We start from the raw sequence: 27,818 nt of genomic DNA, 5'->3' as shown, positions 1-27,818 counted from the left end.
GTCAACCATTGCCTCCTGCAAACAGTTATCAACATCCAGCCCTTGCAATTTTACATGCGATGGCACTGAGCCAAGCACACACCTAAGCTCTGTCATACTTACTAGCTTGGTAATTCGACATGTACCCTGTCTTTATTGTAAATTCCACTCCTTTAGCCACCTCCCAAGTCATGACCTTATGGTCACTCTCACCAACTGGAGGCAACATGATCATGTTTGTTACAGCCACAGTCTTGGTTGCAATTACTAGGTCCAGCACTCTCTGCCCTCTGGTATTTTCCACTACGTGTTGCCGCAGATAGTTGTCCATTAATAACCGCATAAAATCCAATTCCTTCCTCCCATGTGCCCTCTCCTCTTTCCAGTCAATGTTACCATAATTGAAATCACCCATAATAATTACCCTCCTTCCACTCATTTCTTTTATTTGCCTTATCCCCATCATCTATTCCATCACCTGGTCTATAGCAGCACCCAATTGTATATTTTGTTCTGCTAGATTCTATCTCACACCAAACAGTCTCAAATGTGCTCTTTTTCTCTATCCTGCAGTTTAACTTCTATACTCCTTGGCAGCTCATCAGCTATCATCAATAACACCCCTCTCCCCCCCTTTTTATTCACCCTGTCACTCCTGAACACGCTGTACCCGTCGCATTCAATCCCACTAGTTTTGTCATCTTCTGTCAGCCATGTTTCACTAATACCAACAACCTGTGGCCTGGAAGTGCCAACCAAGGCCAAAAACTCCATCTTCTTGTTCCTAATACTCCTGGCATTAGTGTACATGAATTGCAGAAGCCCATTTGTCCCATCCCTACTTTGATGCCTTATACTAACTATCCCATTCTGATTTGTTGTCCTTCGTACTCACTCGGGCATAATATACTCATTCATACACTCAACTGCCTCCCTAAAGTCTGCATATCTACTCCCCCCCCCTTAATAAATCTTGTTTCCCTGAGTCTGTACATCCACTTCCACATCATTCATCAACACTTTTTCAAGCCTCCGTACACCAACTCCATTCAAAAGTAACCCATCCATCTTATATAAGTCCTTTCGCCCATCAAACTCATTCCGCACATCCACAAATTGAACACCACTCTCCATGCATAACCCACGCATAAAGTCATTTGGCAATTATGGCCCTCCTTCTAAACACTTCGCTGTCATACCACGGTAAGATACTCACCATCCTAACTCTCTCACTCTTCTCTTTTGCTACCTCAAGTAATTCCCTCACATCCTCTATCATTTCCATTTTGTCCTCTTTCAAATCATTTGTTCCTGCCACGGTTATCATCTCTTTCACCCTCTGTTTTTGCACTTGAATAGATTCGCTGACGTCCTTTATGTTCGCACCCGGCTGGTACGACTTAGTTAAACTCTCAACTATCACACCTCTTAATAGCAAATCCCCATACAGCACTCACTCCTTCATTTTATTGACGTTTACGAACATTCTATTATTTGCCGTCACAGACTTTTGCTGGTTATTTGTCGGTACGCTCAACACACATTTTTCCATATGCTCCAGTTGCCTTTTAGCTCTGTGTATCGCACGTTCAAACGGGCAATTTCACTACTTGCATTTATCTCACCATTTTCATTATCAATCAAATCATCCATTCGTTCTGTATTTCTACCTTCATTTACACTTTCAACGATGCTCTCACACCTATCTGGCACTACCACGCAATTCTCTAGCACACCGCCATTTTCTACATTCTGACTATCGTTAATGATATCACTCTCGCCACACGAAACACGCTTGAGATCCTCATTCTCTTTACACTTTCTGCACATATTAACTCCACTATCACCCTCTAACCAGACTCCCACCGCTCTTCCCAAAGCATACATCTCACAGACAGCACATTGCATAAATTTGTTTACATCAAAACTCTTAAACAAACATGGCGACCTGGCCGCCATTTTTTTCTTTATTGGTGCCATATGTACGCTATCTTATCTTAAAAATAATAATTAAAATAACAGAAAACATGCAAAAATTGCACAGACACACTAAGAAACAAAAAGCAAACAATACTACTTAAAATTCTAGTAAAATTTCCAATGTTAACACAAAATACTACTAATCTTTTCAGGAGCTCTCGACAAGCCGACGATCTAATCAGTGTGACACCAAGCGGGGATAATTAATGTTTTCTACTGTATCTTCATCCTCTGTTGGACTGCTTAATTTTTTGCAACATTAAACACATTTAATGGTTCAAAATGTAAGGTTATGCACTTTAGATTGATTGAAAAGATTACATACTTTGTATCATATTGATGGCACTGTATGGCAGCAAATTGATGAAGCCTAGGACTTGGGTTGTAATGGTGCACAAAGATTTAAAGTTCAGAGGGCATATTGCAAACATCACTAAAATAGCTCAAAGTATTACTCAGATGTTGAAAAAGATGCTAAGGTAAAGATAGACAAGTTATTATCCCTCTTTCTGAGGCAACGATTCAGCTGCCTCTTGATTACTTACTGTACACAGATTTGGTTACCTAGTTTTCTTGGGGATCAGGAAATGGCAGAGAGGATTCAGAGATGAGTGACCAAGCTGTGAAATGCTTCTGATGAGAATAAGTTGATGGTGAGTAAGTTGCAAAGTGTAGTTGATAAGTGGAAAAGAGTAGAAGTTCTGTGTGATTGTCACAAAGGACATTTTTCAGTACATGTGACGAATTGTGAGAGAACTAAAGGTCTTCCCTGGAAGTTCTGTAAGAGTGTTGTTAGTAAAAGTGTGCAGACAATATTTTTGTTTGGATAGCGAATGGAATGGATTGCCAGAATTAGTTGTGAGTGCCCTGACAGTGAACAAATTTGAGATGTATAAGTATTATGTGTATAACAGTTGGTGTGTGGACCTCCCACGATGAGTCTTCTGATTCCATGAAGATAGCCCTGTAATATTAATAATAACAATAATAATATTATTCTGAAACATTATGAATTATGATTCTTCAGTTCATCCAACTTCATTTTTTGCAATTTTAGTTAGCATTATGATTGCACGGTGTAAAGGATTTACAAGTATCTACTGAAACTATTCATTTTAATTTATTAAGTATATGTGTATTAAATTCCTACTTGTACAGCATTTCAGCGAGATTTTGTTGAAACAAGAATGTTGAAATGTTTCATTGGTTACCCGTGCATTGCTTGCCCATTTAGTTATACTAACTTGCATCAGACATCAGTGACCAGTTTGTAGCATTTAGAGAGTATTGGTCGAAAGCTTGAGGATCAGAATCATTCCTCACTGCTTTTTGGCTGTAATTATTGTCATTAAAAGAGCTTGTGTAGTTCAGTGGATGTGGCATTTGTACTCCATGGCACTTGACTGCCTGAAGGAAGACCCAGGTTCAAAGCTAGTCACAGACTAGAGCAGTGTTTCTCAAACTTTTTTCGACTACGGAACACTTCACAAATCCCGAAATTTTGACGGAACACCTTGGTTATTTTGTAATGTATAAATTAATAATTAATTGGTAATTTAGCTGATTTTTTATTATTAATAATTGATAATTAATTATTGATTAATAATTAATTAAACAACAATTAAACCATCATTAAATCAATTTGTGCTGAAAATTAATTTAAAAATGACAAATTCCAGAACTTCTCGTGGAACACCTATTCACCTTCCACGGAACACCGATTAAGAACCACTGGACTAGAGGATAAATGTTCTAAGTCAAAAAAAAAATTTTTTTGAGTTCAGAAATATAAGACTGTGTACTATATTATGACATACTGCAGGAAGTGGATAAGATTAGAGATTTGGGAGTGATGGTTGACAGTAGACTGAAGTTTAGAGGGCATATTGGTAATGTTGCAAAAGCATCGTAGTGCTGCTATGATAAGAAATACTCTAACATGTAGGGATAAAGGAAGTGGTTGTGCCACTGTATAAGGCACAGGACAGAACTGATTTGGACTGTTGTGCTCAAAACTGGTCACCTGGTTTTCAGTGTGATGTGGAGACATTGGAGAGGGTCCAGAGGCAAGTGACTAAGACAATATCAGGACTTTTTACTGCTGGCTATGGAGAGAGCTTGAAAAAATGTGGATTGCAGAATATTTAAACGTGTGGATAGGCTTATGTGTTCATCACACATGTTGAATTGGAATTTAAACGGTATTGATGCGAACACAGATAGATAAGAAAATAACTATTTATTAACTTAAAAGCTAATATTTCGCTGGTATTATATCCAGCATCTTCAGAGCACACAAAACAGTTTGTTACGAATGCAAGACAACCATAATTCGGTGTAACAATGGGGCTAGTATAAGTAATTGCAGCATGCAACACAAGACTAAAGTCCTAATATAAATAGAAAACCGCAAGACTAAAGTCCTAATATAAAATAGAAAACTGCACCTTAAATAGTTCAGACCTAATGGTGAGTTTTGATATCACCTCACTATTTACTAATGTACCATTGATTCACAATTTTCCCCCTGATATATTTCAGCTATTTAAATTCACAGTACAGGCAGGTTATTTTACATGGAAAGGGAAAATATACAGACAATTAGATGGGACAGCTATGGGATCCCCCCCCCCCATAGCCAACTTCTACATAGAACATGGAAAAGCTAGCTATCAACACAGCCACTCTCAAACCTAGTCTCTGGCTACGCTATGTTGATGATGTGTTTGCTGTTTGGCCACATGGCCCAGACACATTGAATACATTTTTAGTGCATCTAAATAGCCAGCACCCTAAAATCCACTTTACAATGGAACTAGAAGCCAGTGACTGCCTGTCCTTCCTGGACATACTAATCACTTGTCTTCCAGAAGGTTCCTTATCATTTTCGGTTTATAGAAAATAATCACACCATTACCCTTCTCAACAATATGGTATCTTAAAAACACTAACCCATAGAGCTAGAACAATCTGTTCCAATGACATTGCTCTTACTACTGAACTTTCTCACCTACCCCACACCTTCCTAACCAATGGCTATAATCCCCATAAGATAGATAAAATATTAAATGCTACCCAGAAATCCCCCCCACCACCACTATCTACCACAGAAGACTACAACAAAACTATCACCATCCCATACATTAAAGGCACATCTGAAAAGATATCTAGGGTGTTTAGCAAACACCAACTGTGCACCGTATTTAAACCGTATGTGAAATTGGCAACTCTCATCCATTCACCTAAGAACAGATTCATTCATTTGTCACATCCAGGAGTCTATGAAGTGCCCTGTTCTTGTCATCAAGCCTACTACGGACAGACAGGAAGAACTGTGGACATCCGCCTCAGTGAACACAAAAAATATTACCAGCACATTCACTATGGCAAGTCGGATCTGGCAGACCATACTTTGGATACCCCCAGCACACAGGATCAATTGGAAAAAAACAAAAGTACTGCACAGAAGCTTCTACAAGTCAGAGAGGTTGTTCCTAGAATCAACAGAAGCCTTAAAATATATTCCAAACCTTAACAAGTATGACTGTGTAAATCTACCAAAGATTTGGGAGACAGTCATCCTAAGACTAAATTAATATTTGTTTATTTTAATTTTATTTTTTTCAAAACTTTGGACTACTACACAGGACTTTAGTCTTGTGTTGCACGCTGCAATTACTTATACTAGCCCCACTGTTACACCGAATTGTGGTTGTTTTGCATTTGTAACAAACTGTTTTGTGTGCTCTGAAGATGCTGGATATAATACCAGCGAAATATTAGCTTTTAAGTTAATGAATAGTTAAAATACAATTTTATTTAATGCTGACCATAAAAACAAACTTATATTATAGCCTGCCAGTTTCGCCAGCAGACTGTCTGGCTTTTTCAAGGCGTTTATGAAAAGACAAAAACTAGTAAATGCAAATTGAAAGGAACATAAAAAACGTTGTAAACCAACTAGTAGCTAAGGTTACATGTTCGCGTGACAGAGAGGACTTATTGTTCTTATTTATTATCACGCATGCGTGTTTGTTGTAAACGTGTAATGTGATTATTGGCTAGCTGTAGTTCAGCTTGATTAAGAGAGAGAGGATAAGGTTTTTCCACGAACTGTTTAGAATTACACCCTGATTTCTGTTGAGGTTTTCGCCGGTTATTGACACTATTGTGGCTTCCTCGAATAAACAATGTCTGTAGTCGTCATCAAGATATGGCAGGAGCTGTTTTGCCACTTTATCGTGTGGTTAGACGTACAGAAATGATGTGCTAAGCCAGAAGAGATACTTCTGTTGTGGTTTACGTCACCAATATGTTCTTTTTGTCTGATTTCTAAACTCCATTATACTTCATTATACTTCATTATGCTTCAAACCATCACAAGACACACAAACTGAGCATTATCCTCATGTTGAAATATAGGGCCAGAAAGTTTATATCAGAAGAGGAGGGTACTCAGACTGAATTCTCACTAATAGCCAACACATTATCACAAAATGGATATCCTCAAAACATCATAAAAAAATATCTATACAGTGACAACCCCAGACAAAAAGAATCGCACTCCCAGCACATTTCTACTGTAATGATCCCTTTCATCAAGTCAATTTCTTATCACATAGCAAGAATGTTAAGAGCCTACAATCAAAGTGGTCTTCAAACCAACCACCAGCATCAGACAAGTTTTAGGATCCCCAAAAAGATAAGTTACAAATATCCAGGAGTATATTACATTCCCTGCTCCTGTGGTCTTGCCTACATAGGACAAACTTCACAGAGCTTAGAAATCAGATAAAAAGAACATATTGGTGATGTAAACCACAACAGAAGTATCTCTTCCGGCTTAGCACATCATTTCTGTACGTCTAACCACACGATAGAGTGGCAAAACAGCTCCATGCCATATCTCGATGACGACTACAGACATTGTTTATTCAAGGAAACCACAATAATGTCAATAACCGGCGGAAAGCTCAACAGAAATCGGGATGTAATTCTAAACAGTTTGTGGAAAAACTTATCCTCTCTCTTAATCAAGCTGAACTACAGCTAGCCAGTAATCACATTACACGTTTACAACAAACATGCATGCGTGATAATAAATAAGAACAATAAGTCCTCTCTGTCACGCAAACGTGTAACCTTAGCTACTAGTTGGTTTACAACGTTTTTTATGTTCCTTTCAATTTGCATTTACTAGTTTTTATGTCTTTTCATAAATGCCTTGAAAAAGCCAGACAGTCTGCTGGCAAAACTGGTAGGCTATAATATAAGTTTGTTTTTATGGTCAGCATTAAATAAAATTGTATTTTAATTATAAATGACCAAACATGTTTAGTTTAAACAGTTTAATGAATAGTTATTTTCTTATCTATCTGTGTTTGCATCAATACCGTTTAAATCCAATTCAACATGTGGATTGCAGAGTTTGGTGGATAGGAGGAAATGAGATGATATGATAGATGCATTTAAGTTAGTGAGAGGATTTTATCGGATTAATCCAGATGAGATTAAAGAAACAGTAGAAGGTGAATGGGAGAAAAATCAGAGATCATCGCTGGAAGTTAAGTAAGAGTATGGTGAGGAGTAGATTTTTCACATGGGGAATTATTAGTGAATGGAAGGCATTACAGCACTGGTTTCCAAACTTTTTTGGATCATGCCCTACCTCAACACCTCAAAGATTTTGATGTCCCCTCTAGCATAATATCAACCAAGTTCTGAAAAAGTATAATATAAATAGGTACTTCAAATTAATAATGGAACACATTTAGACCACAGTAATAACTTTAATTAAATAAAGGTACAAATATTTCATACTGAAAGTAGCAGTACATCCTCAGCATAGAACAAACAGTTAAAGGAAAGAAATACAAAGTACAGAACAGTCAGTGGATCACCAATTAAATTGTTGCCGCGTGCAGGAAGATTAATTACGAAAATATTATTAAATAATTCTTTAAAGATAATTATTTCATTGATGGTTACATAAAATAAGAGTCTCCCAAACTTTTGGGAGAGAGAGACAGTCATTTCTACTTAAATTTGGCCGATGTAAGAGGGCTACACAACTTTCTTTAAAAAGGAGTTCATATTTAAACCTACATCTGTGGAGAAGACAAGCTTTATCCCATTGGATATTATGTCCGCGCGGTTAGCCTAGTAGCTTTGCACTTCTCAATCATATGCCTCGGGAAGGAGTGTCCTGGGATTCGATTGCCATCGCCGACGTAAGGAGCTTAAGGATCTTCCTCAGCCATAGCCAAGTTAGCCGGTCTTGGGCATGGACAGCGGGGTCCCCCCCCCAGTTTATCTAGGGTGTTTCATTCTGCAAGCAGGCAAACTGGCCTTGTGAACAACATGGATCTACAGCCATAAATACTTAACCCCCCCCCCCCCATGAGGAGACTCAACTCACCCCAATAGGGACGGGGGAGAAAAGGGAGGAAACTTCATATGAATAAATAAATAAAATTGGATATTATGATTAGTGTCAATGCTATGTTGTGCTAGACCAGACTTATGAGGTTTCATGTATTTCATATAATATTGATGTTCCTTCATTCTTTTTTCCACAAAACGGCATGTGTGTCCAAAATAGGATAAATTGCATTCACGTGGAATCTGGTAAACACCAGCCAATGATAGAGGTGACAGTTGGTCTTTTGTAGATGGCAACAAGTGAGAAATTTTATTGATAGGAAAATATATGATACTTCTTCAAAATTCTGCCTATAGGTTCTGAGATGCCTGAAATGTAAGGGATTGGAACTCTGTGGTCTGTTGAAGAATCTTGAGGTGTTGGAACATAGGAGTCAATTACCTGTTGGATATGATTAGGGTTGTAACCATTAGATTCTATTAACTTTTTTATAGTGAAAAGTTCTTGTTGTAAGGTTGATGGAGAGGAGCACACTTTATGTGCTCTATTAATTAAAGATTTGATAATGCCAATTTTTTGAGAGATGTGATGAGCAGACTTTTGATGAATGTATCTGCTAGTAAAAGTAGGTTTTTGATAGACACTTGTGGACGAAGTACCAGAGGATGTGCGTATAAGGAGGATGTCCAAGAATGGTAAACTACCAGACTTTTCTTTTTCCATGGTGAATTGAATGCATGGGTGAAGGCTATTTATCTGGTGTAGAAATGTGGTAAGTTCCTCTTCAGCATGTGGCCAAATCGCAAAAACATCATCGACATAACGAAACCAAAGAGAGGGTTGGGAATGAATGGATGAAAACAAGGTATCTTCCAGATGTTTCAAAAAATAGTTTGCCAAAGATGGAGAGGGCTACCCATTGCAGTACCTTCAACTTGTTTGTAGATCTTGTTTTTCTAGCTGAAATAACCTGAATGTATAACGAATTCAAAAATCTTTGCAATATCTGGAGGATAATCATCATATAGTAAGTTGACCGTGTCCACTAATGGAATATTGGTAAAAAGGAAACAATATCAAAACTGATTAATAAGTGAGACTCTTTGATTTGACATCCTTGATTTTTTCAAGAAACTGTGTCGAATTTTTGATGAAAGATCCAGAATGTTCAGTAAGGGCAGTTAATGAACGTGACCAAAATTTAGCAATTCGATGTGGGAGAGTCAATACAATTCACGATGGATCTAACTGGATAGCCTTCTTTATGGGTTTTTGGGAGGCCATATAGGCGAGGAGTTCTTCCAAAATGAGTGCACAGTTTATCCACGAAGTTTTGATCCCAACTGATAACTTCACCAAGCAACTTATTTAATTGTTTAATTTGCAAATTTATACGATTATGACTGATTTCTTGATAGGTGGAGGTATCCTGTAAAAGGCTGGTTACTTTTCTTTCATAGTCAGTCTTATCCATGATCACAACAGCTTTTCTTTTATCAGCTTTTGAAATAGATATTTCATTATTTTTTCTTAATGAGGTTAGAGCATGGATTTCAGCACTCGATAAATTACATGGCGGTAACTTGCTTTTAAAAAGAGAAGCGGCAACTTCAAATCGTAGTTTATTTGCATCTTTGCTAGAAAGTCCTGACAGATTATGTTCGATGTTATGCAAAAAATCAAGATAAGGAATGCATTTAGGAATTACCACAAAATCAAGGCCTTTAGTTAAAGCACTAGTTTTGGCATCAGATAAAGGGCATCCAGAAATATTAACAATCCATTTATTCATAGGAGTGTTGTCAGAGGTAACGTTTTTCTTTTGCTTATGGTATAGAGATTTATATTTTTGCATAAGTTTGCAAGAATTTTTTTCATAGGAATGCGCTAAAGATTGTTTAGATAACCAAAGAACAATATCCAGTAATTCTATTTTGGACAAACAGGCCGTTCTGTGGAAAAAAGAATGAAAGAACATCAATATTATATTGAATACATCAAACCTCATAAGTCTGGTCTAGCACAACATAGCATTGACACTAATCATAATATCCAGTGGGATAAAGCTTGTCTTCTCCACAGATGTAGGTTTAAATATGAACTCCTTCTTAAAGAAAGTTGTGAAGCCCTCTTACATCGGCCGAATTTAAATGGAAATGACTGTCTCTCTCTCTCTCTCTCTCTCCCCCAAACGTTTGGGAGACTTATTTTATGTAACCATCAATGAAATAATTATCTTTAAAGAATTATTTAATAATATTTTAGTAATCAATCTTCTAGCACACGACAACAATTTAATTGGCGATCCACTGACTGTTCTGTACTTTGTATTTCATTCCTTTAACTGTTTGTTCTACGCTGAGGATGTACTGTTACTTTCAGTACGAAATATTTGTACCTTTATTTAATTAAAGTCATCACTGTGGTCTATATGTGTTCCATTATTAATTATTATGTCACAGGTACCTCTAAAGGTACTTCAAATAAAAAAGGAACATAGGTAAAGCTGTTTTTAATTTGACTTTCTTTAATGAATATAAATTTTATATTATACTTTGTATATTATAAAACATAAATCGAACTCAACTTGGGAAAATAAATTCCAAGTTAATGTGACCATTGAGCTTGATGTCTGCTGCAAAGAGTTTTTATTTGAGGTACTAATTTAATCAATTTCAATCTCAATTCCCCATGGTTTGTGATATCTAGACAATTTCTTTTTTTCAATAACAAGTTCTTTACAGCACTAAAGCCACATTCAACTAAATATGACGAAAAGAAAGGCAACAGCAATTTTCTTGCAAAACTAGTTGAATTTGGGTATTTCGTTTCTATCTCTTGACAAAGCCATGCCATTGTTCCTTTTATTTTGAATAGAGTTCTAATAAACCATCATTTTGCATTTGTGAGAGTTCTTGATATTGCCTGACCATAACAGCAAAGTCCACTAGCATAGCTGAGTTATCCAAGATGGAAAATCAGAAAATCTTTCATTTAAATCACAGTCCATTTTGCTCAGGTGATCTGCAGTAATAAGTACAGCAGCATCAGTTACTTCACACTTGCAGAAATGCAACGAAGCCAAATATCTTAGCCTTTGCATCAACAAGGGTCTTATTTACTCCTTGTAGTTGCTTATTTAATGTATTCAGCTTTTCAAAGATATCTGTCAAATAACTTACAAATGCTTAACCATCAACTGTTTGTAGCAGTTTCATTTCAGGTTTGTCATTCAAAAACTTACTAAGAATATCAAATAGTTCCATGAATCTTCTCAGGCAATTCCCATGTAACAACCATCTCACCTTGGTGTGAAGCAATAGTCTTATATGGTCAGCAGTTTTATCCTCACAAAATTGTTTGAAGAGATGCTCACATTTGGCATTAGCTTTGATAGTGTTGATACATTTTATAAAATTCAGTATCTCATTTAGAACAGGTGAAAGTTTTTTTTGGAAACTAAATTTTCTTTGTGAATAACAATTCACAAGCAACATTTCAGGATTGTCATCATTCATTAATTTTAAACAGTCATGTTTCTTGCCCATCATAACAAGAGCACCATCTGTACCACAAGAATTAATATTTTTCATTGATATTTTGAGCTTTTTTGAGTTTATTGTATATATCAATGGCAGCAGTGGCGGTTTTCAATGCTTCATAGAACAACATCTCTTCAGTAAATTCACCATTGTCAGTATATCTTACATAGGCCATCAATACAACCTCACTGTTTCTTACATTTGAATTGTCTAGCTGTATTGAGAATTTCCTTGATCTCAACTTTTCAGCACATTGTGTTTCCATATCTCTAGCCATCTCATCTATGCTTGCTGGCTTAATTAAATACTCCCCTATAGTATGATTTTTCCTAATTTAGCTATGAGCAGAGAAATTTCATAACTAACTTCAAGAGAATGATTTTGGGTAGCAATTTGTACAGAGAACAATGAATCTATTGTTCACCTGTTCTCAAATTTCTCCTTAAGAGACTTAAATTGGTTCACATCATAGTTCACATAAGTACTTTGTTTTGCCTTGAAATGTGCTTCGAGACAACCTTTTTTCATTGATTCGTTGGTCAAACAGTGTTCACACAATAAACAGATTGGTGACTGTTCATCCTGAGCAGCAGCAGGCTGGACTTCAAATACACATCTGAATACTGATGAACTTTTTTTTTGTGTGCTTGCACTACTCATTTTATGCATGGGATTAGCAACTGAAAGGGAAAAAATAGGTTTATAAAATATACTGTATGCGTGTGTGGATTATAAAAGGAAATTAATAGTGTATAACATGTATTTATACTACTACAAACACATATAATAAATAAAAAGTTAAAATAAAAAAAACAAAAATTTAAAAGTCTGCCATCACAAGCAGAGAAAAAGAAACAACAAAATATGAGATATTATGTTTATATTTTCAACTGTCAAACAGACCTAATACAATTGTCACAAAGTGTTCATTTTATTTAAATTGATAGTAGTACAACTTTTGGGTAACCAGAAAAGTAACAATATGTAAAAATGTAACATAAAAAACATCTGCTAGCATAAAAAGCATTCTTGACAATACATAAAAAAAAATTAAACAAACTTGCCTTGTTGTTTCTACAAGAACAACTGCACGAAGTTAAATTGGCACTGTTTACTTTTCAGAAGTGACAGATGTTACGATCTGACCTTAACGCACTTACGCTGCTAAGTATTTATGTTGACTGCTGTACTAGTGTTGCCAGCATTTTTTCTCGGAAAGTCATGGTTGCAACATTGATAATTTATCAGTCCACATGGTTAGCCCAGTGGCTTTGTGCTTCTCAACCATATGCCTGGGGAAGGAGTGTCCTAGGTTCGATTCCTGTCGATGACATGAGGAGCTTAAGGATCTTCCTCAGTCATAGCCAAGTTAGCCAGTCGTAGGCATGAACAACAGGTGTTTTCCTGCCAGTTTATCTGGGGTTTTTCATCCTGCAAGCAGGCAAACCAGTCCAGTGAACATACATGGATTACAGTCAAGAATATTGATCCAGCCATAGGCCTGATTCTTCAACTATGCTGGTTCTGAACCCGGATAAAATTTGGGAGGGGAACTGTGATGGTGCTGTACATCCCTGTAAAGGGGACTCATGGCCGTTGTATCATCATAGGATAATTATTAATTAATTATCAGTGACAGTGATTTTTTGACTATATCGGTGATGAGGTAGCAAATGCAACACCATTTTCTAATTGACCCTCAAAATATTTAAATCCTCCCCCATGTGGGGCATATGCTCCATATTGGGAAACTCTGCATTACAGAAATATGTAGTAAATGCAAGCAGTGTTAAGGATTTTAAGATTCAGTGTGATAAATATGTTGCCAGTTGAACCTCATGCAATGTCTGCCAACTCCACAGAGGGTGCAATAATAATAATATTAATAATTATTTTCCAACCAACCAAAAAACTGATGAAAAGCTCCATTCATAGTTAACTTCATACTGCTTCACCATTATATAGGAAAATATGGGTGCTACCTGAGTTTCAGATGGAAATGACCCAACAGCTTGGATTTCTCTGGAAGTCATTAATTACCATTATCCTTAACGATATTGTATCAAATAAAACTAAAAATCTGCTACACTGCCCATGCCACACATCTAATAAAATATTTCTTTAATCTGTGCATGTGTGTGTGATTTGATTTCCATATATCTTTTAGTAACTTAAACAGTTTTATATTTATTTCTGTTTTTAGGATTTTCTATTAACTAAAGTAGATGGGGATGTTTATAAACCACTTATGATCAACTTTTCTGCTCAGACTAGTGCAAATCAGACTCAAGATATTATTATGGGCAAACTTGATAAAAGAAGGAAAGGTGTATATGGACCACCACTGGGAAAGCATATGGTAAACCTTACTGTGCATTTATTGATAATTGTATAATTTTTATTATCATCATTGTTGATACCTAAGATATGTACACTTATAGGGAGAATATTGGCTATTATAGCAGTACTACATAATTAAGTTTACATTATTACTTGCTTTCTGTCATTAATTTTCTTCTAAATTAATATGTTCATGCTGGACATGAACAAACCATTGTTATACTTGTTAATGGAGCAGGACATGAGAAATTTTCTTGTGCTTGTTGTTTGTATATTGGACCGTCATGCAAAATTTATGCCATATACTTGCTGTTGAAATGTCAAGGAGGCAGAGGGTTACAAGTGGGGTCCCACAGGGCTCAGTACTAGGACCTATATTGTTTAACCTTTATATCAATGACATTGCCAGTGGATTGCAAGGGGATATTCAGTTTTTTGCAGATGATGCGAAGCTGGGAAGGCTTATTAGTAATAGTGCAGATGTGGTAGCCCTGCAAGAGGATTTGAATAAGCTAGATAGATGGGCAAATGAATGGTAGTTTCAGTTTAATGCAGCAAAATGTAAGATCTTGAGGTTTGAGAAACATCGATGGGATGCTGCATACTCTATGGGAGGAGTTATACTGGAGGAAGTAGGGGGAGACAAGAGATCTGGGGGGTTGATGATTGATAGAAACCTGAAATTTAGGGGACATATTGCAAAGGTGGTGAAGGTAACACAGAGGATTGCTGCAATAATGAGGACACTGACCTGCAGAGATAAAACAGTTATCATTCCGTTGTATAAGTCTCTGATCAGACCACACTTAGACTATTGTTCTCAGATTTGGTCCCCAGGATTTAAAGGGGATAAATTAACTGTGAAAAGAGTACAAAGACGAATGACAAAGATGGTTTCAGGACTGTACAATTTTGGTTATGAGGATTGCTGAGGGAATGTGAACTGCAGAGTTTGGTGGATAGAAGAAGGAGAGGTGATATGATTGAGACTTTTAAACTGTTGAGAGGTGGTTACAGGGTTGACACTGGGGAGGTCTTTCACTTGGTTGAACAGCAGGAAGGAGTGATGACAAGAAGTCATCCCTGGAAGTTACGAAAGGAAACTGTGAGAAGTGGTTTCTTTGCATGGAGGGTGGTTGAACTGTGGAATGCATTGCCTGATGGAGTGGTGAGAGCGAGAACGGTCAATGAGTTTAAGGAGTGGTATGATAGACTTTGTGTTTCTTAGGGGAGACCTCCCCATCAATGAGTCATGACAGACTTTATGTTCTTAGGAAGGACCTCCCACAGTGAGTCTTTTGACTCCATGGAAGCCTGAATAATAATAATAATAATAATAATAATAATTAGCTGTTGCTTTCAGATTATATAAGTTAACTAATAATTAAGATGATTTTAAAAGCACGCGTTTTCTTATAATAATATTCATTTTATTCACTTTGAATTAAACAATAGGGTTTCTTGTTCCTTTAGATGTTTGTAGCCAGAATAATGGAATTAAATTATGTATAGTGAATCCCTCCTCAACACACACACACACACACATGGTCAAAACAAAATAAAATTTTACTTTATTTATGAACATATAGTTTGTGGGGGTGTATCAACTATATACAGTTTAATTTTGACATTCTCACATTGATTCTACTATTATTTTATCTCAAGAAAGAAGGAAAGGACATCTTATTCTTCTATTATTTTATCCAAAGAAAGAAAGGACTTCTTTAAGTTTTCGCAGTTTATTTTCAAGAAATGCCTTAATAATCATTTACTTATTTTTATTTTATTTATTTTATTTATTTTTTTTTTTTGGAAGATACTCAGAGTAAATGGCAGAATTAGATATCGTGAAGCTTTATGCGAATTCTGCATTTAAAACTTGTTTATATGCTAGAAAACTTTAGTTGATACCAAAAACATATGTGAAATGTTATTATTATATGATTTTGAATTTGCTTTAGTAAATTAGATTAAAAAAAGTATTTGATTATATAAAAGTAACATTGCTTGTGGTGTCTTTTTTTTTTTTTTGATACATAATATTTGATTTTTCAGTAACTGATAAGTTTTTCTACACTGTGCAATACAGCTACTATAAAAACTTTTATACATCCACATTTTAGCATTTCTGGTTTTAGCATTTTAGCATTTCTGGAGCGATATTCTGTGAATATCGCTCCAGCTACCTTCCTTTGTAATTATTTTTCTGATGACTATACAGTGTTTAATTTTCTGAAGGAAATTAATGTTGTGTAGCCGTTTTGCTTGGATAAATAAGTGGGGGTCTAGTTTTAATATTAATAAGTGCAAGATGTTCATTTTGGAGTGCAGATATATAAGACTGTGTTATGTATTGATTGAACTGTGCTGCAAGAAGTAATATGATATGAGATCTGGAGGTGATAGTTGATAGTAGAATAAAATTTACATTGAAAGTGTTGCAAATTCTGCACATTGCATTGCTACTATAATTAGGGGTACACTGGCATGTTGTAGCACTGGAAAAACACTGATCAGTCCATATCTAGACTGTTGCTGCTGTGCAGCAACAGTCCAGATGTTGGCAACTAGATGCTGGTCACCTAGTTTTCATTGTGATGTATAAACATTGTAGAGGATCCAGAGATGAGTGACTGAGATAATATCAACGACTCTGGAATGTTGGCAATGAAGAGAGATTGAAGGGAAAAAAATTGCAGAGTTTACTTAATTGAAGCAAAAGAGCTAATATGATAGAGACATTTAAGTCAGTGGGGGGATTTTATTGAAATAATACAGAGGAAATTATAAAAACAGTTGAAGGTGAGAAGGGAAAAACTAGAAGCCATCCCTGGAAGTTATGTAAAAGTGTGAGGAGTACATTTTTTTCAATGAGAATTGCAAGTAAATGGAACACACTACCATAACATATTGTGAATGCAGGGAGTGTTCAAGACTTGAAGGCTCAATATAATAAATATATTTTCAGTTGAATGAACCCCCATAATGAAGCTGATGAATCCATGGAGAGTGTGATAATATTTCTACCTCAATTTTGATATATACTCCTGAGTGCATTTCTCTTAAATATTTTCAATCATTCTTATCTAATTTAAATCAAATCAGCACTATCTTCAATTTTATATCACTTTTATCATCTCTGTTTCCTTTTACTTTCTTTTTCCTTTTTCATTAGTCTCTAGAATGTTTACTATATTTATATTTATCTTCAGTATTCTTCCCAAAGTTTTCTCATGATATTTTAGCTGCTTTTATTATTGTTATTATTATTATTATTATGGACCTACAAGGAGTCACAAGACTCATCTTGGAGGCCTACCTTAGACAGCACACGGTCTATCATACCATTCCTTAAACCTATTCATCACCCTATCATGAAGAATTCTATGGTCCAACCTCTCTCCATGCAAAAAGTGCCACTTCAAATTCTCCCAGTCACCATCTCCTTTCATAACCTCCATGAATAGCCTCTTGTGCTTATTCTTTCCCCTTGTTCTACTGTATGAAAAATTTCCCCACTGTTAATCCTGTAAATACCTCTCAACAGTTTAAATGTTGAGAGGTATTCACAGGGTGCAGACAAAAGGGTGCATTCTTAATGCACTCTTTTGTCTTCTACCCACCAAACTATGTAGATTTTGCATGCTTTCAGTTTATCACCATAACTGCACTGTAAAGTCCTAATATCATTTTTCTTATCTCCTGTAACCTCTACAAGGTTAATTTATCCTCTTCTGAGCATAATAATCCAGAAGTGACCTGATCAAGACTTTATAAAATGAAATTGCTGCCTGTTTTTTCTCTACTGGTCAAAGGTTTTCTTAGTATTGTAGCAGTCCTCTGGGTTACTATCACTATCTATGCAATATGTCCTAAACTTCAATTTTTTTATTGACAATCACCCCATGTTCCTTTGCTTACTCTTTCTCTAGACAATCCTGTATATAAGACAAGACGAAGGATAAGTTTTCATTAGTTATTTCATTTTATTTATTTATATCTACTGTACTTAAATGTTCTGTTCGTAATTGTTTGTACTTTTTCTTATAGTTAGAATCCCTAATACTTATTTAGCATTTAATTTTTTTACACTAGTTAGCGACACTATTTTGAATAACGGCGGCAGCGACAGTTAAAATTGCAAATGGTGTATCACCAAGCCCCCCCATTTAAGGACTCCGTTTTACGCAATATCATACAGGATGTGTGTTCAAGATAGGATGAGCGAGGAGTGTTTGCCAGGAGGAATGATAGAAAGTGTGGCTATGGCAATTAAGAGAGGTGAAAGGGTGGATGAGATGATTGGATGGTAGGAACAAATGACTTGAGGTGTGGTGTAAATAGGGCAGCAAGAGATATGAGAGATTCTTGCTTCAGTTGGTATGAAAGAAGATACAGAGAGGAAAGATAGTGTGTGTGTTGCCTAGGTATCATATGACGAGCTGACCAGAAGAGCAGTAATATTGAATGACATAATAGCTAGAATATGCGACAAGAGAGGACTGGAATATGTAGATGCTTGGAGTGTGTTTGAGGAGAGAGAGGAATTGTATGTGAGAGACTACTTGCATTTGAATGAGGAAGGACGAAGGCATCTGGAGAGATTGCTGTTCTGAATGAGTCAGTGTGTCCCAGTGTGGATGGTAGCACGGGTGGCCTCTTGTAAGAATGGGTATTTAGGAGAAGGGGGACGACATCAGGTAACGCTGAGCCCAATGGAGTCTAGAGGGGATAATGCTGGATATAGAAACAATGGCATTTTTATGCTTTATACAAATGCCAGGAGTATTCGGAATAAGGGAGAGGAATTGGTGGCAGTAATAGCATCAGCCTGGCCAAAGATTATTGGGATCACCGAGACGTGCTTGACAGAAGAGGATATAATAACAGGAATAGAAGTTGCTGGGTACAGCATTTTTCGGCAGGATAGGAAGGGAAAGTGTGATGGTGGAGTACTGCCTATGATAAGTGATGACCTATGTCCTCTAAGAGTGGAGGCTTTGGAAGGCTGTGACACTAATGATCTTGAAGGCATATGGTGTGAGATGGAGATGGGCAAGACAGGATATTTAGTGGAGTGTTGCTACAGACCAAGGAGCACAGAGGGTGTGGGCCTTCTTGCACTTGCCACGCTCGTGGCAAGTGCAAGAAGAATGGTTGTTATGGGAGATTTTAACTACAGCAGTATAAACTGGGGAGAGGAAGATGCATGTAGCAATAAATGAGAATGGAATTTCTAGAATTTTTGAGGGACAAATATCTTAGGCAATATGTAACAGAAGGAACAAGAGGTTCAAGAGTTTTGGATTTGGTTATAGCATCAGAAGAGTTTATAATAACTGAGATGACATCTCTCCCACCAGTTGGAGAGAGTGACAATATGGTTTTGACTTGGAAAATGAATAGACATGCAGGAGTATCAAAGAGACGGGAACGTATGTGGACTTATAAAGCAGGTTATTATAATAGTCTTAGACCTCAACTTGGAGAAATTTCGAGGAGGGAGGAATTGGAAGGCCAGGATATCATTAGTGCTTGGGAAATTGTGAAGGAATATTTGTTAGCAGCAATGGTAAGCTGTATTCCACAAATGAAGAAGAGGACAAAATTTAGAGTAAAGTGGATGACAAACAATATTAAACATGAACTGCATGTGAAAAAGAGGCTATGGAAGAGATATAAGGAGACAGGTGAAGAGAAGATGCATGAAGAATATAAGACACAGGCCAGGTGAGTGACTAGTATGGTAAGGAAGGTGAAACTGGAATATGAGAAAAGATTGGCCCTTAGATCCAAGGAAAATCCTAGGGAATTTTTTAGCTATGTGACCAGTAGGAGAAGAAATGACTGTGGAAGAATGACCTGTGGGATAAAAATGGGAATAGAGTGACTGATGCAGAAGACATAGTAGAATTGTTCAATGAACTCTTTATTGGTGTATTTCATCCTGGAAGAATCAAATTGAATACTAGAGGAATAGGGCAGTTCGAGGTTTAGAGGTGCAGGAGGAGAGTGTGTTTCAAATACTGAATACTCTGGATGTCAGTAAAGCTGTGGGACTGGATGGTATTTCACCATGAGTTTTGAGAGAATGTGCTAGGGAACTGACAGTGCCTTTGACCTAGCTTTTCAATGAAAGTCTGGCTGCGGGAAAGGTTCCCATGGAATGGAAGGAAGTTAAGATAGTTATTATAAACAACATGTAAGTCCACAGTAATAACTTTAATTAATAAACAAGGTAGATATTTTGTACTAAAAATAATAGTACATCTTCAGTGTTACAAACAGATAGGAATAGAATACAAGTAACGAATATTCGGTGGACCACCTATTAAAATACATTGTTGTCACGAGCTAGGAAATGAAAGAAATTAATAAATAATTAATATTTAAGATAATTAGTTTTTAATGATTACATAAAATAAAAGTCTCTCAGATCTTCCAGAGAAAGAGGCAATCATTTCGATTTAAATTCAGTCGGTGTAAAAAAGCTTCATAACTTTCTTTAAAGCGGGGTTCATATTTGAACCTGCATCTATGAAGTAGAATAGCTTTATCCCACTCGATATTATGGGTAGTGGTAATACTGTGTTGTGCTAGGCCAGACTTCTGAGGTTTGTTGTAATCAATATAATATTAATATATTAATTTTCTTTAATTCTTTTTTCCACAAACGCCAGTTTGTCCAAAATAAGAAACATCGCATTCACAAGGAATTTTGTAAAAGTCAGCCAAAGATAGAGATGACAGTTTATCTTTTGTAGAAGGCAATAAGGAAGAAATTTTGTTGATAGGAATATAAGTGGGAATCAATTGGTACTTTTTTAAAATTCTACCTATAGATTCTGAGATTAGCCAACACAGTCAATTTATTATATGAAGATTACCCTCCAGATATCGCAAAAATTTTCGAATTTGTTATCCATTCAGGTTATTTTAGTTGGAAAAACAAGTTCTACAAACAAGTTGAAGGTACTGCCATGGGTAGTCCTTTGTCTCCACCTTTGGCTAACTATTTTTTGAAACAATTCGAAGAGACTATGTTTTCATCCATTTACCCTGAACCATCTATTTGGTATCGTTATGTTGATGATGTTTTTGCCATTTGGTCACATACTGAAGATGACCTCCACCTTTCTACAACAGATAAATAGCCTTCATCCTCATATCCAATTCACCATGGAAAAGGAAAATTCTGGTACTTTATAATTTTTGGACATCCTGCTTACTCGAACTTCTTCTGGTACCTTATCTACAAGCGTCTTTTGAAGGCCCACATTTACTGGCAGATACATTCATAAAGAGTCTGCTCACCATACATCTCAAAAATTTCGCATTCTTAAATCTCTAATTAATAGGGCACATAAAGTTTGCTCTTCTCCAGAAATCTTACAACAAGAACTTTCCATCATTAAAAAGTTAATGGTATCTAATAATTACTACCCTACTCAAATCCAACAGATAATTGAATGTTATGTTCCAATACCTAAGGTTTCTTCAACAGTTCACATAGTTCCAATCCCCTACATTCCAGGAATCTCAGAACCTATAGGTAGAATTTTAAAAAAGTACCAATTGATTCTCACTTATATTCCTATCAACAAAATTTCTTCCTTATTGCCTTCTACAAAAGATAAACTATCATCTCTGTCTTTGGCTGGCGTTTACAAAATTCCTTGTGAATGCAATGTTTCTTATTTTGGACAAACTGGCCATTCTGTGGAAAAAAGAATTAAAGAACATCAATATTATATTGATTACAACAAACCTCAGAAGTCTGTTCTAGCACAACACAGTATTACCACTACCCATAACATCCAGTGGGATAAAGCTATTTTACTTCATAGATGCAGGTTCAAATATGAACGCCTCTTTAAAGAAAGTTGTGAAGCTTTTGTACACCGACCGAATTTAAATCGAAATGATTGTCTCTCTCTCTCTTGAAGATCTGGGAGACTTTTATTTTATGTCATCATTAAAAAACTAATTATCTTAAATATTTATTATTTATTAATTTCTTTCATTTCCTAGCTCGCGACAACATTGTATTTTAATAGGTGATCCACCGAATATTCGTTACTTGTATTCTATTCCTATCTTTTTGTAACACTGAAGATGTACTATTATTTTTAGTCACTACTTTATTTATTAATTAAAGTTATTACAGTGGACTTACGTGTTGTTTTTTAATAATTATACTATGCCACAGGTCCCTCTAAAAAATAAGGTAAGATAGTGCCATTGCATAAGGGTGGTAGCAGACTGGAAGTGTCTAATTATAGGCCAGCTTGTGTATCATCAGTAGTTAGTAAGATCTTGGAGATGAGGGACCGTATACAGCATTGGGCAGATGAGGGTAATGTTATCTGTCAGAGTCAACATGGATTTGTGAAGAGGCGCTTTTGTTTTAGCAATATGCTAGCCTTTTATAATAAAGTTACAAGAGCATTAGATGAGGGAAAGGCATATACCACCATTTTCCTAGACTTAGCAAAGGCATTTGAGAGGTGCCACATGATAAGCTGATATTTAAGTTGCAGCACATAGGTCTGGATGTCAGATTAGTCAACTGGATTCAGGATTGGCTTTCCGATAGGTATCAGAGAGAGTTGTGTTTGGTGGAGCAATATCGAAGAGGCAGAAGGTTACAAGTGGTGTTCCACAGGGACCTATATTGTTTAACCTTTATATCAATGACATTGTCCGTGGATTGCAAGGGGATATTTAGTTGTTTGAGGATGATGTGAAGCTGGGAAGGGTTACTGATAATAGTGCAGATGTGGTAGCCCTGCAAGAGGATTTGAATAAGCTAGACTGATGGGCAAATGAATGGGGGGTACCAGTTTAATGCAGCAAAAATGTAAGGTCTTGAGGTTTGGGACAAGTATGGGATGCTGCATACTCTATGGGAGGAGTTAAACTGGAGGAAGTATGGGAGACAAGAGATCTGGGGGGTTGATGATTGATAGAAACCAGAAATTTAGGACATATTGCAAAGGTAGTGAAGATAACACAGAGGATTGCTGCAATAATGAGAAGGACACTGAACTGCAGAGATAAAAGGGTTATCATTCCATTGTATAAGACTCTGATCAGACCACACTTAGACTATTGTTCTCAGATCTGGAACGAGATCTGAGAACAATAGATCAGAAGGGGATAAATTAACTGTGGAAAGGATACAAAGGCAATAACAAAGATGGTGTCAGGACTGTACAATGTTAGTTATGAGGATCAGCTGAGTGAGTGTGTACTGGAGAGTTTGGTGGATAGAAGAAGGAGAGGTGATATGATTGAGACTTTTAAACTGTTGTGAGGTGGTTACAGGGTTGACACTGGGGAGTTCTTTTGCTCGGTTGAACAGTGGGAAGGAGTCATGACAAGGGGCCATCACTTTAAGTTATGAAAGGAAACTATGAGAAAGAGTGTGAGGAGTGGTTTCTTTGCATGGAGGGTGGTTGAACCATAGAATGCATTGCCTGATATAGTAGTTACGAGAACGGTCAGTGTGTTTAAGGAGTGGTATGATAGACTGTGTGTTTCCTAGTAGGGACCTTCCTCGATGAGTCTTGATAGATTTGTGTTTCTTAGAAAGGACCTCCCACAATGAGTCTTTTGACACCATGGATGCCTGAATAATAATAATAATTATTATTATTATTATATTTAGTTGTACTAGGCTGATCCCAATTCATTGATCTCTCTGTCCAGATTATTTAAATCCTTTTGGAGGGCCACCACATTGGCACTATTACTAATAACCCTTCCAACCTGCACATCATCTGCAAATAACTGAATATCTCCCTCCTGCCCAGAGACAATGACATTGACATAAAGGTTAAAAGGAAGGATTAAAGTACTGATTCTTGTGGAACCCAATTGTCTTTCATTTTCCTTGACACTGCTTCCCCATATGCAACTTGAATATCTATCAGATATCCAATTTCCAATTGAGTTCACTGGCCTGATATCTAACTTTGTGTGTTGTGTTTCAGCGTAAAATATTGACTTACCATGCAGCACCCTATCAAATGCCTATACAAAACAAAAAAACAAAAAACAAAAAAACAAAAAAAAAACGATTTTGTAGTTAAGATTTTGGAGAGATTAATGAGAGATCATATATAGAAATAGGAAGACAAGGATAATATTATCTGTGAAGGTCAGCATAAGTTTGTTAAATGGTGCATTGTCTTATTTGAGTAATTTGCTTGCATTTTTTTTAATAAAGTAACAATGGCAGTTGATGAAGTAAAGAGACATTATAAAATGCTAGCAAATTGCTGAAAGAATAGCAATTGATTGAGGAAAAGACATACATTGGACATATAAAACCTAACAGAGAAAATGCTGTTAGAACTGCCTGTCTAGAGGCATTAGGTAGCAACCTTACTACTGGACTTACCCAGTGAATGGCTAGTAACCTTTTTTGAGGAAATTTGATATACTTTCAAGTCTTAGCCAAAGAAAAGCCAGACAGACTATCAGGGAAATGACTATGATTAAGGAAAGGTAAACAAAACTGAAAGAAGGAATGTATAATGAAAATTACAACTCAGATGTAAGGAGCATTGCACACAAATAAGAACTTGATAAGCAACTAAACCATGCCTGTGTAAAGATATGTATAGTAACAGAAACAAACAAAAAAGCCAAAAAGATACCAAAGAACTAAATAACAATATACAGATATATAGTGGAGTAAAGACAGAAGAAGAAAGAACTAAAGCAAGTATAATGATAATGATACACAAATAATAATAATAATAACAATAATCTATGAAGAACAGTATTGTATATTATAACTACTGGACTGAAAGATTAATAGAAATTAGACTCAAAACATTAAGAGGTCACATAAACAATAATTACTTTGCAAAGAGCTACAGAAAGTCATAGAGAAAACAAATAAAACAGTTATTTTTATGGCTAATATAACCTACTTTCGTTTAGGAGTGCCGCTTTTTTTTCCTTTTTAATTGGCTCTTTACTCAAGTCTTAGGGCATTATTGATGTGTTATAAAACTAATATAGAAGGAAAATTTGGACATGCTTTTTTGATGTTGTTTGCTGTCTCCTTATCATGGTGATATGCATTCATCTGCTGTCAAGGTGTTAAAGAAGGGAGTTTTGGGAAAGTGGGGTGAACTAATGTGGGGAAATTATTTGAAAAAACCTGGGTTTTTTATATGTACATCCTCTGTCCAAAAAGAAACCAAACTTTTGATGGAAAATAAAACACAGGCCAATTATAATTATTCAAATCATTTGAAGGGCAGAGAGACCAATGAATTGGGATCAGCCTAGTACAACTAAATATAAAGTCTTGAAATGCTTGAAAAAAATGCAATCCACCAATCAGAGGTTGTAAGCTCTATTGGTGGATTTATACTAGAGGAAGTGGAGTAAGCAAAGGAACATGGGGGTGATCGTCAATAATCAATATACTCTCCCTCAGCTTCGATGCAGAGTTTGGCACGGTCAATTAATTCGTTAAATGAATTTTTTACATAGGTTTTTGGGATACTGTTGAAGGTCGTGGTTACTGCCGCTTGAACGTTTTCAATGGTCGTATCTCTTTCCTTTCATCGGCAAATGAAGTCAGGGTAGAGAAAGAAGTCACAGGGTGCTAAATCAGATGAATATAGTGAGTGATCCAACACACAAACTCTCACAATGTTTGAACAATGAGATGGTGCATTATTGTGCAAAAGTGACCAGCTGCCTGCATCACAATATTCATGCCGTACGTGACAAATTCTCGCTATCAATTGCTTCAAAACTTCGAGATAAAACTCACCATTGACCGTTTGGCCTGGCGGAACGATTTTTTTTTGGATTCCCCTCTTCTGGTGGTCTCCACTCAGCACTCTGGCACTTTGTTTAGGGCTCATACTCAAAACACCATATTTCGTCACCAGTAATGATCGTTTCAAGGAAGTTTGAGCTAGCGGTTTTAATGAGGTTCTAGTAGTGTTCAATTCAATACATTTTTTGGTCATTGGTTAACTTGTGGGGAACAAATCACGGATTCAATTTACGAAGACCCAAACTCTCATTCAAACGTTGTGCACACTTGGTTTTGGAATCCCCAATTCATGTTCAATCAATCTCACGGATGTTGGGTTTTCTTTGATGAAATCATGCACTTTTTGGATGTTAACTTAAGGAAAAAACTGGACTGAGCGAAGGCCAGTTTTTGGATGGCTTGGCTTCTCATCATCTTCAACCATCTCATGGCCACATTGAAATCACTTAAACCACTCATAAAGTTGAGTACGGGATAAGAATTCATCACCATATGCTTTTTGAAGCATTTGATATGTTTCGGTAAAACTTTTACCAAGTTTAACACAAAAGTCAATCCCAGCTCTCTGTTTGAAGCTCATTTTCTGACCATTCGTCAAAATACACTGTCACTCTTGGCACTATATCTCGGCTTCTAATGAAACAAATGTCATAAACAGTTGACACAACACTAATGAAGGTTGCTACTTTCGACGACAAAAAGATACAATAGGTGGCGGCACTAGTTTCTTCTATTTTCGAAAAGTTCGGTTTCTTTTTGGACAGAGGGTGTATAATGTTGTTAGTATTAAGGATAGGTAGAGAGCATTTGGGCAGAGGCGGGGTTAGAGAAGGATCTAAAGATAGAAATTATTTTTTGGGGAATAGGAGGGTGTGATAGGAAAAAGTCAGGTGTTGGGATAACAGGGTGTGAGCCGTTTCAACAGTGCATTATCTTTGGAACATGTGTGGGGGGGGAGTGGAAAATAATTTCTATCTTCAGATGATTTCACTGTTCATCCATTTCACTCCCACTATATTTACTCGCTTAACCCTCAGTATGCAGTCATATATTTTTTTTTTTTCAGATACTGCCTTATGATTTTTCATGCATTATCAACATCTTTTCCACTCAGTTCATCTACCCAATGTGCTGATGCTGATTACAGAGCTTTCTATAATCATCTGCTTTATACTTTCACATGTATTCATTTTTGACAGTGACTTTTTCTTGTTTCGTCACTTCCCAAACAAGTATCTCATGATCACTCTCTCACCAACTGGCAGCAGTGTCAACACCTCATTAACAACTGCATCTTGTGAAGTTATCACCAAATCCAAAACATTAAGCCTTTAGTTGCTTAAATCATGTGCTGTTTAAGATACTTATCCTTCAAAAATTCCCCAAACTTGCTTTCCTTGTTCCCATACACTATCTCCTCCTTCCAGCCTATATTCCTTTAATTAAAGTCTCCCATCAGGATCACCTTCTTTTTACATGCTCAACTAATTTGCCTAAACATTTCACAATCAGCATTCTCTGCATTCCCTGACCTATAACAGCATCCTATCAGATATATACTAACCTGTTTATTTCAACTTCGCACCACATAGATTCAAAATCTGTGCATGTACCATCAACTTGCACTCTTTTTGGACACAATTCTTCTGTAATCATTAACAGCACTCTCTCCCCATCCTCTTTTCACATCTCTATCCTTCCGGAAACTTATATATCTTACTAATTCTATTCCCAACATCACATCCTCCTCAGACAACCAAGTTTTGCTTATTCCAATTACTTTTGG

General features: G+C 36.4%; 1 protein-coding gene across 1 annotated transcript in view; it reads left to right on the top strand.

Moving 5' to 3' along the window:
• Positions 1-27,818, top strand: part of Dhc36C (Dynein heavy chain at 36C) — a 1,350,914-nt gene that overhangs the window by 456,557 nt on the left and 866,539 nt on the right. Inside the window, 1 exon segment of the mRNA XM_090395101.1 lies at positions 14,087-14,242. Within this exon segment, the coding sequence (XP_090251227.1) occupies positions 14,087-14,242 (156 nt within the window).

Source organism: Typopeltis vanoorti, chromosome 7 (assembly GCF_054136105.1).
Source record: "Typopeltis vanoorti isolate ZY-2024b chromosome 7, IOZ_Tvanoo_1.0, whole genome shotgun sequence".
NCBI lineage: Eukaryota > Metazoa > Arthropoda > Arachnida > Uropygi > Thelyphonidae > Typopeltis > Typopeltis vanoorti.
The sequence above is the reverse complement of the archived record's forward strand: the minus strand, read 5'-3'. Positions and strand labels throughout refer to the sequence as shown.